The sequence below is a fragment of the Meleagris gallopavo genome, chromosome Z (assembly GCF_905368555.1).
Source record: "Meleagris gallopavo chromosome Z, MGAL_WU_HG_1.1, whole genome shotgun sequence".
Lineage (NCBI taxonomy): Eukaryota > Metazoa > Chordata > Aves > Galliformes > Phasianidae > Meleagris > Meleagris gallopavo.
In genome coordinates, this window is record NC_139435.1 from 13,221,017 (window position 1) to 13,233,807 (window position 12,791).

The 12,791-nt window shown below is 38.2% G+C and overlaps 1 protein-coding gene across 1 annotated transcript in view; it reads right to left on the reverse strand.

The window, feature by feature from the left end:
* C6 (complement C6) overlaps positions 1-12,791 on the reverse strand; it is a 28,606-nt gene that overhangs the window by 14,907 nt on the left and 908 nt on the right. Inside the window, exons 3-10 of the mRNA XM_085213611.1 lie at positions 12,124-12,281; positions 11,297-11,453; positions 9,154-9,298; positions 8,351-8,492; positions 7,421-7,559; positions 5,394-5,594; positions 1,207-1,447; positions 62-184 (exon numbers count right to left, since the gene is read on the reverse strand). Coding sequence (XP_085069737.1) covers positions 62-184; positions 1,207-1,447; positions 5,394-5,594; positions 7,421-7,559; positions 8,351-8,492; positions 9,154-9,298; positions 11,297-11,453; positions 12,124-12,266 — 1,291 coding nt within the window. The 5' untranslated portion in view covers positions 12,267-12,281. The remainder of the gene's footprint in view (positions 1-61; positions 185-1,206; positions 1,448-5,393; positions 5,595-7,420; positions 7,560-8,350; positions 8,493-9,153; positions 9,299-11,296; positions 11,454-12,123; positions 12,282-12,791) is intronic.

The following is a 12,791-nucleotide window of genomic DNA, read 5'->3' on the forward strand; positions in this document are numbered from 1 at the left end:
CCTTGTTGAGGATAACTCAGGATAACTAACGGGATACAAACCCTGTTATTATCATAGTTACCTTCATGTTTCACAGTCATCTTGTTTGTGACACATACGGTACTGACTTTCTTCTTCTTTCGGAAAAAGACACGCCTTGATGTTTCTGTTCGAATACACTCCATTGATTCATCCACTGACAGACCTAAAAGTACAAAAGCAGCAGCTGCATCACCATAGATCTGTTATATTACAGGTCTCCCTGCATACTCATTGCTTTCTGACCTCTTTACTACATTAAAGCTTCTGATCCACCATTGTCTTTACTGCCAGAGTGTGTTCTGCTCCTCATCAAACTGGTTCCATCAGGTGCTGACCATAGACTCTCCTAAACTCAGCCTATTCCTGTCTAGGTATTTCTCCTATATCATCTCTTCTGTGGTATCTGACAACCCTTCCTTCCTCTGGCACATCATGGAGCAGTCCTTTGCTGTTCAAAATCAAAACCCAGTCACCCAGGGTGCTACTCTGTAGGGTGGATGGGAACAGCAAGCCTTCATCTGAGCCCAGGTCATACCAACGGACTGCTCTGCCTGTAGCAGTAATTACCGCCTACTCCTGCAGCACTTTGGACAAAGACCACCAGTATTGTAGAAGAAGACATTGCTCCTGAGGGTACCCAATTCCCTGGCTACAAACAGCAGTAGAAGGCATCATACTTACCTATAGGCCCTGTATCCTCACATACCCATACAAGTTATGGTGGTGGCATTAAATATCATAACTATTAACCAAGAATTTCTCCTTCTGTAATATTCTGTTTTCGTTTTGACAATCTAGCAGTCATGGATTAAGTTTCAGACTAATTTCCAATCAGTATCAACAGCTCTAAAACTGTTGCGCAGAAGGCAACATATCTCTCAGATCTCAGTCCCACAATGGGATATGCTGGAAAGCCTTCTTGGTGTCAAAAGACTTGGACTTGAAGGTTGTAAATACTGCCACGAACATAGTGACATTTACCAATTAAAGAAGATCTTCAATTTTTCAAAATAAAGAGTGGAGTAGAAGTTTCTTCTTGCTTTATATTTGGGCAGTGTGAGTAATTCCTCTGTCTATGCAAATCTAAGGGATTTTTTTTTGCTAGTTGAGTTTTCTATGTGGTGTAAGACCTAAAAATAGAAAATGGTAAGAAAAATGGTAAACAAATTGCTAAAGATTACATACCTGAGTTCTTCAATTCCTCGGAACTATACTGGTAAAGAATGTCATAGGAACCACCCATCCTTCCAGAGGTGTAGTAATGAGTGCCAAAGTCATCAAATATTCTGCTGTATAAAGCATAGTTGTACTCCAGGGGCAGCTGGTTTAATGCTTTTAGAAAGACATCTGAGAGCTGTAGATCTGACTCTTTCATTGTGAAGTTTGCAACAGAGATGACTTTATGGACTCTAATAAAGTTGGAATTCTAGATATAAAATAAATAAAATGAAGTAAAATAAAATAAAATGAAATAACATAGTCTTGCTGCTTTCATGGGTAGCTGATTGCAGAAAATAGAATGGCTAAGAGTGTGATCTGAGCTACATTGCAAAACCTATTTCATCCAGTGCATCACGATCCTTTAACCATGATTAAACTCACACAGACTAGCCCTGGAATTTCCAAGCATCCTGTGAGGTACTCAGGGACAACACTCATTACTGCTTTGCATTGTGGGAGTGTATGGGATTTCAATGTGAGTTAAGAATTCCTAAGCAGTGGACAAACAGAAAGTAAAATGACTTCTGCTATAGCAAATAGACCAGTAATTGATAAGACAGCCAAAAGACTAGGAGGAAAGGCTGAAGCTAGTAAGTATCTGTGAGCTGTTTGTAATTAATCTTGAGTGGGTATTTTGGATACTACCTCACTATTATGAGGTCTCAAATGTTGTTTATCAGTCTGCTAAAACTAAACTTACAGGAATAAAGATTTAACTCAGTGTCAGGCTATTAACACACAAGGTCTGGGGTGTGATATGGGTGGAAAAAAAACAAAGAAGATTTAAAAAGCATAAAAGCAAAAGGAGTGATGGGAAAGAGGACCAAATGAGTAATCTGCAGAAAGAAAAAAATCATTATAAACAAAATTGATACTGATCTATATACGGGTTCTTCTACTGAGTTTTCATACTGATAGATTGATTCTGCTCCAGTTCTGTCTTCAGGTCCGTGTGGCATAGAAGACATAAGGCTGCATTAAACATGGAGTTTCTTCATCCAAGAGTCAGCTACATAACATGTGAGCTGGACACATGTTACTGTCCATTTCAGTGCTCTCATTTGCATGCTGGAAGATAAACTAAGGGCACTCAGCTTTCTGCAGCAGTGAGAATAAAAATGAAAGAAATAGGGTATGTAATATTCCCTGGACTGTACTCTGCTCCTAAAATACCTGAGGTAATATCATCTCTCAGAAAATGGTTTCCAGGTGATTTGGGTTCAGTTTTCAGCCATACCATATAACATTTCAGCTATGATGCACAAAATTACAGGCAACTTTGGCAAATATTAATTCTAAATGCTCAGGTGGATATGATGCTCCCGCATACCAAAAAATATTTTTTTTCTTGACTTGCACCACGCGTTTATATTCTCTAATATTGAAAGTATCTTAAGTGCTTTCTTACTAGCAATTTCCCTTACAGTTATCAAACCCAGTGACTTCTGTATTAAATCCCTGAGGCTTAAACAACCTTGGAAACTTTTACTTGAAGAAGAAATTCAGGAAACTGGATTCCATAGTCTCCAGTTATCTCTGGTCAGATGTCTAAACATACTGGTAACCCCTGGTGCCTGTGGTAATCTTATCCGTGAATACCAGGTATTAATACAAAATACAGTGCTGTAGATCAGAGGTGATTATTCCCAAAGATATTCAGTCAAAATCTTGGTCTAAATCAAGTGCAAATACTCAAATTATTTCGATATGATATAAAAACTACTCAACCGACAAAAACAAAAAACACCAGACACAAGCTGAGCTGGCCTGATGAAACCAATAGTTTTAATTAATTAGAACATTTCTAACAAAACAGACTCTCACTAGAACATTCTGGTTAATTAAATAATGTTTACTTCCAAGTAATGCAAGCACAGAATCTTGCTTCTCATCCCCACGGATGGGGTTGGCTTCCTATCTTTCAGACCTCAATTTTTGAATTGTTCAAGCCATCCAACTCAATGAGCTGTAGCCAAGAATATTAGGAGCGTGAGCCAATGGGTTGTGCACAAAAACTTCAGGAGTCCCTTGGTGTCTTTGAATGCCTGGAACACACATGCTATCAGGCAGTTACCAGTGTGCCAATTCTGAGATAACTTCTCTATCTCAAAGGAAAATGGAGTTTGAAAAAATTTATGAAATTCAGTAAAAAAAAGAAGAAGAAGAAGAAAATGGTACATAAAAATAACAACATGCAGCATGATGGGCAAGATTAATCAACAGGTTTATGATGAAATGTATAATACAATAATAATTCATAATACTAAAGTTTCACTTTATGATTCTTTCCTTATATTTACTAGTGAAGAGTGACAGCTGGTAACTGGGACTTCCTTTAAGCCCTGCTGGAACACTACTGAGAGCACTCACATTTATGTAAAAATCCATCGAGTTTCTTTTAACTGATACAGAGTCACAGAATCGTAGGGGTTGGAAGGGACCTCCAGAGATCATTGAGTCCAACCCCCTGCCAAAGCAGGTTCCCTACAGTAGGTCACACAAGTAGGTGTCCAGGCGGGTCTTGAATATCTCCAGAGAAGGAGACTCCACAACCTCCCTGGGCAGCCTGCTCCAATGCTCCGTCACCCTCACCGTAAAGAAGTTCTTACGCACATTTGTGCGGGACTTCTTACGCTGCAAAAGGAACTTCCTATGCTGCAAAATGAGGGCAACTAGCTGAGATGCAGGGTTCTGTAAAACTGTTGTTGTCTACAGATATGCAAGATGTATCCCACCCAAAATGCTTGTTTTGATGCAAACAGAAGACCTGAAAGGGGTCATTACTGTCATGAAAATTATTTAAAAATTAGAATACGAAATAATGTAGTAAAGGGCCTAAAGATTAGCTTAACAGTAATAATAATAATAATAACAATATACAAACAAAAATAAGTATCAGAAACATATTCATATTTCCTCTTAACAATATGGAAAAATTCAAGACCTTTCAAGTCACTTAGGCCCTACAGTGACTCTGTGATGTTTATGTGAAGCTATTCTGCTTGCAGTTTGAAATTCTGGTCTGAATTTTACCTCCCAGATTGTGAGTTCCCACTCATTGTCAGTGATCTGTTTAAACTACTTTCACTTTGTAAGTGAATATTTTAAATTTATAGATTTGTTTCATATACATATGTAAGTAGGTACCTGCTGTTGTATACATCTATAAATAAACTGCATACAGGTAGGCACAGGTGAAAATAGAGGTTTCCTGTAACATATGATAAGGAACCTGAGGAAGATCAAAATTAAAAGTCTTGCCATGGACACAGTCAGGAGGAAATTAGCCATCTACAGCCAACAGCAGACCAAGTTACCAGCTTTCTCATGTATGTTTCTGAAATTTTATGACAGTAAAGTTCAAAACAAATTTAAGTCCAATAAACCTTCCTCAAGAAAGTTTCATTGATATTCACATTTCTTTACATAGTTCGGGATTGGGTTTAAGCCTTTAAGAAGACAACATTCTATCAAAATAAACTCACCAGTTCTATAAAAGAAAAACTTGATACATATAACTGCATCAGAATGAAAGCAAATAGAATTCCAGTAGATGGAACTTAAGCAAAGATTATTTCAGACTAAAAATAATGGACTACTCAATCAGTCAAGTTACTTAACAATCAAGACAAGACTGTAAGCTTGTAATAAATCTTCTGTCATGAAAACTTTATAACAGATGTTTTTGTAAAAAGATTCACTATAATTTTATTACAAATCTTTGGTTTCAACAAGCTTTAATTTTGAACAGTTTTATGGCCTCTGCCAGGTGTAATTACAGACAAAAGAATAGTTGATCCTTTAGTATAATTAAACTCTAGAAGAATCTGAATATTATATTTCACAGTATTTACCTGAATTAGAGAGGCAGAATTTTATGGGAAGTAGTTGTCTGTTCTCAGAAACTTTTCTCTTGATGTGTTATTTCTGGGATTGTTTTTGTGACTGTGTACAGCTTAACAGAAAGTATGTTGCAGCCAGGAAAAACCTGTAGAATCAGGAGAGGATCTTCTCGATTCTTAATTCTAGCAGTTTTGCAAAATGAAATCCCAATATGCCTTGTTAGTGGATAATGATCTGTGGTAGCTCAGTTCCCCTAAACAAGATGGAAACTCAAAGAAAGGAAGAAATTGATGTCAGCATTCAATTACCTTTTCATGTGAGGCTTCAATGGCTTTCTTGAAGGAGGAAGATGATGTGATTTGAACTTTTCTCTTTTTTGAGAATAGACCTGGTATGCCAGATCTTCTCTGAGATGAATGAGAGGATGTACTGTCTCCTACATCACCATCACTCAGAGGCGTTAAATCCCTGTAGAAATCTGATTTTACATCATCCTCTTCATCTATTACCTAGAAATTCAGTAAACCAAAATCAATTTGCCCTAATAACAACTTGAAAGGGAGCAATGTATTAAACAATGAATTCTTGGCTTTTTCTGGAATAGATATGTCTGATGCTTGGGAACATAGCAGTAAGCAAAAAAGCTGTTCTGGGGTAATGAGATGGCTATACAGTAGGCAGTTACACAAGGAAAAAAAAAAAAAAAAGTCATGTTCTTCTAGAAATCCACAGTCCCCCTGCACTGAAGCTTAAGAACAATTTTCCTAGAATGTTTCAACATGCTTTTCAAAGACTCTCAGACCTGCATATTATGTCCACACTAAAAGTAAGTCTCAGAACATACTTATGCATGCCTTTTGTATTATACAAAGCATACCTGTAGTAAAAGTCACCATATCACACAATGGACTAGAAGTAGATGAATAGTAAAAGAGAATAAACCTACCAGTTAACACTGGCAAGACTCAGTTATGCTGTTGTGCTAAGCAGTGATAATAAGGCATCCTGAACATCTGTTCAAGAGTGACTCATTTCCCATAACTAAGGCAAATCCCTTGCAAGATCTGTGGCCTTTAGATTCATTTTTTATCATTTCAGGCTCACTTAATAAGGCTTTGTAGGATCTGTGAAGGACTTCGGGCAGTGATGTCCACTCCCCTGATCCACTTCTGTTCTCTAAGAAAACACATGCTTTTGCATTAAAATGCACTGGAGTTCCAAGCAGAAAGCTGATTCAGTGACATTTCTATATCAAAAACTACTCTAAATGTTGAAAAATAGAGATGCAAGCTCAGGTGAGAGTCACAAACTCATAATATTTTTGCAGATGGACATTAGTTATCTCATAAACCACAGAGCTTGGAAAAATTGGGCAAACCAAGACTTGTTTTTCCCCACAGAATATTTCTGCACACAGTACTTCTTCAATGCCACTGACTAAACAAACCAGACAATGTTGGAATTAGCTTTGTTCAGCTGTACCTTTTAAAGTAAAATCTCACAATATTCACGTCGATAATCAACAGCTCAGTTTCTTCCGCTCCTTCAACATTTTCCATGTCCTGCATCCCTTTCTTCCCAATGCTGTAGCCATTTGCTTCAGAGAGGGCCTTCCAGTATGTGCATGGTCAGATACTATACCTTAACCATAACATCCCAATTATTTTATAAATATCAGTGTTTAAAAGTCTAAAATATCCTGCCAGAAAATCACATTCCAAAATTTGAGGAAAAATAAAAAACAATGTCCTTTTTTCTTGGCCTATCCTGCAAGACTTCTTCCCAGACTTTTGTCCTTCTGACTTGCAGACTCTGTAGCTGCCTCTTCTTACTGATGGTCGGAAGGGCTGGTCAGGGGACAGGCAGGACTGAGAGGCTGAAACAGCTAAGGGAGGAGCTGCTCCCAAAGTTGCAGATGCCTCAACAGGAGGCTTGTGCTGGAAGAGCTGTTGGTACTGGAAGGTTACATCAGTAATGTTAAAACGAGCTTGGGCTTTACCAAGCCACTGGCTGGATTATATCATGTTTGGGAACAACCTGCATACTAAGTCACAGCAGAGGTATGCCCACAGTCATGAAGAAACAGGAGAGAAGCTGAGATCGATTTGTGTTGATTCTGAGTAAACACTGACTATGAAAGTGAGAGAAAGGTACAAGTAGAGCCACCTAACACTGCTCAATTTTTTCCTGTTTCCACACATCACCTGAAGCACTTTCGGGCCTCAGCAGGCTGAGAAATCTTGTCTTCTTAAGACTTCCTAAGACTTCAGCATATAACTTGGACTACGTTTATGAATTTTTTTTTTTTTTCCTAAAAGTTGCTGCCAGAGAGTACCTGAAAGCTGACAGCCTCCAGATTTGCAGGCACACGATACAATTTCCTTGTCTCATTGCGTCTCACTGTTCTGCATTCTCCTCCATTGAACGAGTTGCCAAGGACTTCCCCTCGGCTCTCTCCTGACAGAATGTGAAATCTAACAACAGCAAGAACAACAAGAGGAATTTCCAGAAATTAAATGGTCTCAGAAAGACATAAGTATGTATCATTTGTTGTGTACAGCTGCATCAAGGATGCTTTATGTTTGAATGAGAGGATGCAAGTGTTAAGGCTATGCTAGTGCTTTGAAAGAAATTTCTCCATAAAAATTTCTGATTCACTCTGAATTCACCTGAAAAATTATACAACCAGGCTATAACACCAAGGTCAGCATAAGACTTTCTTGGACAACCACTGACTCAAGTAGAGAAACACTGTTCTCCAGATCAGCCACAAGTGTCTGTTATCAGAGTGCACTAAGTTCATTCAGAAACACAACACTTGAGGCAGGCATCACGTGCACATAGGTGTTGCACTGCTTTAATTAGTAGCCTGGAAGAGGTGATGGCTGATATTGCAAGAGATGTATCATGCACAACCAAACGTCTATAGAGGAACATTCTTCAAATTTCTGAAATGCTTTGTAATAACTGAGTGGAAATTTATCAGTAAGTGGTGTTCTGGTTTGTGGTGATGGTCGGCAATGTCCCTCACAGCAGTGCTTCCTGATGGCTCCTGTGGTAGGAGTAGGGCAGAGTAGGACTGCCAGTTGCAGCGGGCAAGTCCACGCCTGGCTGTTTAGTTATATTCTTATAACCTCTTACTACTTTTCATTTAAGTGGTCATGTTTTAATGGTTTACTCTCACATGCAAATTTGAGAATTGTCTTTTTTTATGTAACATACTGATAAGCAACATAATGCCTGTGAAAAAACAAAGCTGGCTTACCCACTGCCGATTAAATGCACACCTGGGATGCTCTCAAACTTTCTGCTACACACCATCTTTTTCCTCCCACAATGTCTTTCATCAGAGTTGTCCCCACAGTCATTTTCTCCATTGCATTCCAATTTTTTTGCAATACAGCGACCTGGATCAGAAAAAAAAGCAGCAGCAAGAGGACTTATGCAATGATTTGTCATATCTGAATGCAGAAAAGAGCAGTTTCTTTCTCTAGCAACAGTGTAAACTTGCAACAGGAACTGACATAGCAAGGCACTTCAACACATGCATTACTTCAATAAAAAACATTTGTTTCTGTTCTACCAGTTTGTGTTACTTTGAAGGCATGATGGCTAAATTTAGGGTTTAGCAAAAGGAAATTTGGATAAAATTATCAAATCTAATCAGGTGTATTTAAAATTAAGCAAGAACTACCAACACAATGATTAAAAAAAAATAATAAAAACAGTGCAAGTTTGATTTCAGATAAACTATAAGGATATATTGTACATGAAAAATTTGTGTAAAAAAATCTCATTGGAACAGTGCTACTTTCTAGCAGCCATGGTGACACTACCATTCTGTGATAAAGATTGCACAAGACTGAATTTCTTTTAACTAAAGAAGAAATGTAAACATTAAGTTCCCTTTAAACATAAAATTCTCAGCTCCCTGCCCCTTTTTCCTAGAGTCTGTGCACAGAATACATAGGGACGACCTGGAATTTCTTCTAATTTTTTTTTATGTCTCAAACAGTAGCTATTGTCTACTGAATAATGTGGAAGTTAAGCTATGATGACTATCATTACCATTTTCACACTGGAATTTATTCTTGCAGTCCATATCCACGATGTTGCAGAGCTTAGCTGGAAAGCATGGTCGGGATTGCACCAGTGGTTCTGTGCAGGCCTGGCCTCCAAACTGGGATGGCCGCAGGAGTTTCCGGACACGAAACTGGGGGCAGAAAAATAAAAACTTAGTGTTGTGCGAATGGGAGATTTTTCCTTATCAACTCTCATGAAATAGAAATACTATGAAGAGGCATGCATCCCTACCCCCAGATCTGTTAGCTTGGCTCTCTCTCAACAAGGCTTCTTGCCTGAGAATTGAGCAGGAGGGAGTATGTATTTCTGAAATTTTCTATTGTTTAACATCCAGGAGTAATATCTCAAGCTCATTTGTTTTTCTTTCCCCAAATCAGAACCTACCTTGCAGAATATTGATGCTGAATGCTGCTAGAAAATAATTTCAGTTATGTTTTCCACCCCTGTTCCGGGGGCTGCAGAAGAAACTTATCTGCCTTTGACTGAACTGTTCTTTCCCTAAGAAAGAGTATGAAAAATTTCCCCAATTGATATTCATTTCCTTGCAGACTTCATTACATCCTTGCCTCTAGACAGACCTTGAAGTCAAATAATTGAATGGGTCCCAAAAAATAAATAAATCTGTAACTGAGTGACTATGATCAGGAGGAACAAACAGCAACACTTTCAAACGGCTTTTGACTCAAGACAATCCTTTCTTGTACTCTGTTTGGAATCTACAATACTTGTTATATTGTTTGTGTGAGCTTTAACCTCTTCATCATTCCCATTCGCTGGGAGCCTGACTACAACAGTCTTCACATTCATCTTAAGGGCACATCCTCCATTCTGAAGGCTGTTCATATTTATAAAGGTCAAAAGTAGTGATCTTTATAGTTTGGAGGAAAAATATGTTCAGCTTACAAAAAAGCTTTTTTTTTTTTTTTTTTTTTTTTTTTTTTTTGAAAGCAGTAAATATTTTGCATGAATATTTAAAGCTAATAAAAATGAGCTTTTACACAAGGTTGTGTAGGTAAGGAACCTAGAAATTTAACTAGAGGATATGGATGACAAAAATGAGTTTAAATGAGAGCAATAAGAACCTTTCCAGTTCTTGCAGTTTATTTGCTGTCTCCCATGTTTCTCCTCATTCTACTCTCACTTACCACCCTGGCTGTAGGTAGTTTCCTAGAACTGCTACTTCGTGGCCCCCCAGCTCCAAACCGTTTTTCGTTCTGCACTGGCATCAAGGTAGGTATATATAAATGTAAAGATATACATACAGTACCTAACAGGCTTTCTGACAGTGCTGTTCAGATGTGTATTTCTAAAGCTGCACAGGACCTTCAGAAGAGCTGTAGGCTACGTCTGCATGGACACTTAGAGCAATCTATGGTAAGCCTTGGACCCACTAGCTATGTAACTATCCCAAAAAGCTCCCTACAACCCTATGTTTGCCAAGGCTTTTTATGTCAGTCCCATCTGAACCTGTTCTTTCACCTGTTCTCTCTCTGTTAGGGTAGGTACATTTAACTCCTAACTCTGCCATCAGGGAATCAGCACAAGCCCAGGGACTTGGCCACAGGAGGATTTTGTCCTACAGATATTAAGCACATTCATCTGGATTTTATGTAGACTATTAGGGTTGCAGAAAAGGTGCTAAGGATGTCTCATCAGAAACCTCAGACTGATCCTGACTATGATACTGCATTTCTTAACTGTGCTAGTTATGATTTGTCAATTATCTCTTTTCAGTAGATGATTTGATCCTATTATCTTTCATTTTCAGAATATACAAAATGTCATGCTGTGTGAAAGATTCCATGACATTCTCCTGTTAAAACAGGAATGCGAACTCTACAGCATAATTTATCTCTTAGTAGAAAACTCATTTTTAATAATGACAGTGGCACTTTCGAAGCAAGTTCTCATAAATGGATTTACACTACTAAATTGCCCCTTTCTATTTTGATATACTTATTTTAACTTGTTCCCTCCAGCTCCTACTGTTGTAATTTATAACAGTTATAACCTTGTTAACTTAAACTGTCATTTTGCAGAACCAACTTCCTTGAAATCAAATATCTGAAATTAAGAAACTTAGGTACAATTTCTTGCATTTAACATGCATAATACATTATTCACCTACTTGTTTTTTAACGCATGGGTCACATTCTGACCAAGAGCTGAAGTCTCCAAGTTGGCAGTTGATAGGACAGGTTTGTTGGTTACATGCACGAGATTCCTGCTTGGTGCACAGCTGGTCACAGAAGTTTTGGTTGTAATATTCATCCATTTTTATTTGCCTGAAAAAGGTTACTGAAAGAGTTACACCAGAAAGGAAACAAACCGTAGATTTCTATAACTCTAGATTAAGGCTGATAAAGTTTTAAATCAATAAAAGCTTGAATGGTAGTGGGTGGCTCTGGAGTGATGCTTGAAAGTAAAATCTATATACACCTTAAGCCAGGAATGAAATAAGGGATTTCTTGTAAATTTAGAGTATGCTCCTGAATTGCATGTAGTTTTGTGCAGTTGAATCTCTAATTAACTATGATTGCAACATTATTTGTACAAGAAGCAGCTTTCTGTCATTTTGCCATGCTGGAACTCATATCTTCCAGAGCGCTGCTTGGTGCTGGGCAGAGCTCCCAGTGTGGGCACTGGGCACCAGCCCTGTTCAAAAGAGCTGGCTTCTCAATGCCGATTGCTGGCAGGGCCACCTCAGGACCTGGCTCTTTTGACTGTGTGTTTGCAGAAATAATAGGTTTGTTTGGAAGCACTGCAGCATTCTATACACAACTTTAAACCTTGCAATTAAAATCCAATCATCTGCTAGACACTACCATTTTTCTTCCTAGATATATTATGGATACTGAAGCATCAGACATGGAACCTCCCTCCTGGAAGTATTTTTTTTTTTTTTTTCCATATAAAAAGTAAACCCATAAATGCAGTGAGACGACTTGTCCCTACCTGTGCCTTGTCTGCGTGCCATAATTGCAGGTTTTTGAACAGCTGGACCATGACCCCCATGGATAATGTTCGCAGTAGCACCCTTGGCAGCTCTCAACCACCAGGCTCAGCAGGATCAGCTGTATTAGCACTCTCTTCTCCATAGCAGAGGTATTTATCTGCAGATAGTAAAAGCTCAGGAGGAACCGTAACACTCACAGTTACTGTATCTTAGTGACTAGTCTCTTCTGATCTTCTGGGTCTATAAATCTATTTTGCAATACAAATATTTCATTAAGCAGTGTACCTGGAATGTAGTGATAATACATGAGAGAGTATTAATTAAACTAGTGTGAAGGGATGCAAGTCAAAGGCATCTGATCTCTTAGTCAGTATTAATCACGACTGCATGTTAATTCTATTTAAGAAACTGTTCAGCGATTGTCTTGAATGTGACAAATAAGGACCTGCTATAACTCTTCATTCTTTCTATGTGTTCTGAAAAATATTTTCTACGAATACAAATGAAAGTATGACTAAGCATACTGGCTACAAATTCATTTTCATCCCTTTTTGCCTAACTGCTTTGCTGCAGTGAATCCTTTCTTCAGATCTTGTGTTGCTCTTAGTCCTGACAACTCAATGCTTTTTTTTCAGGAAAAGTGTTTATTCACTGAAAAATTGCAAAA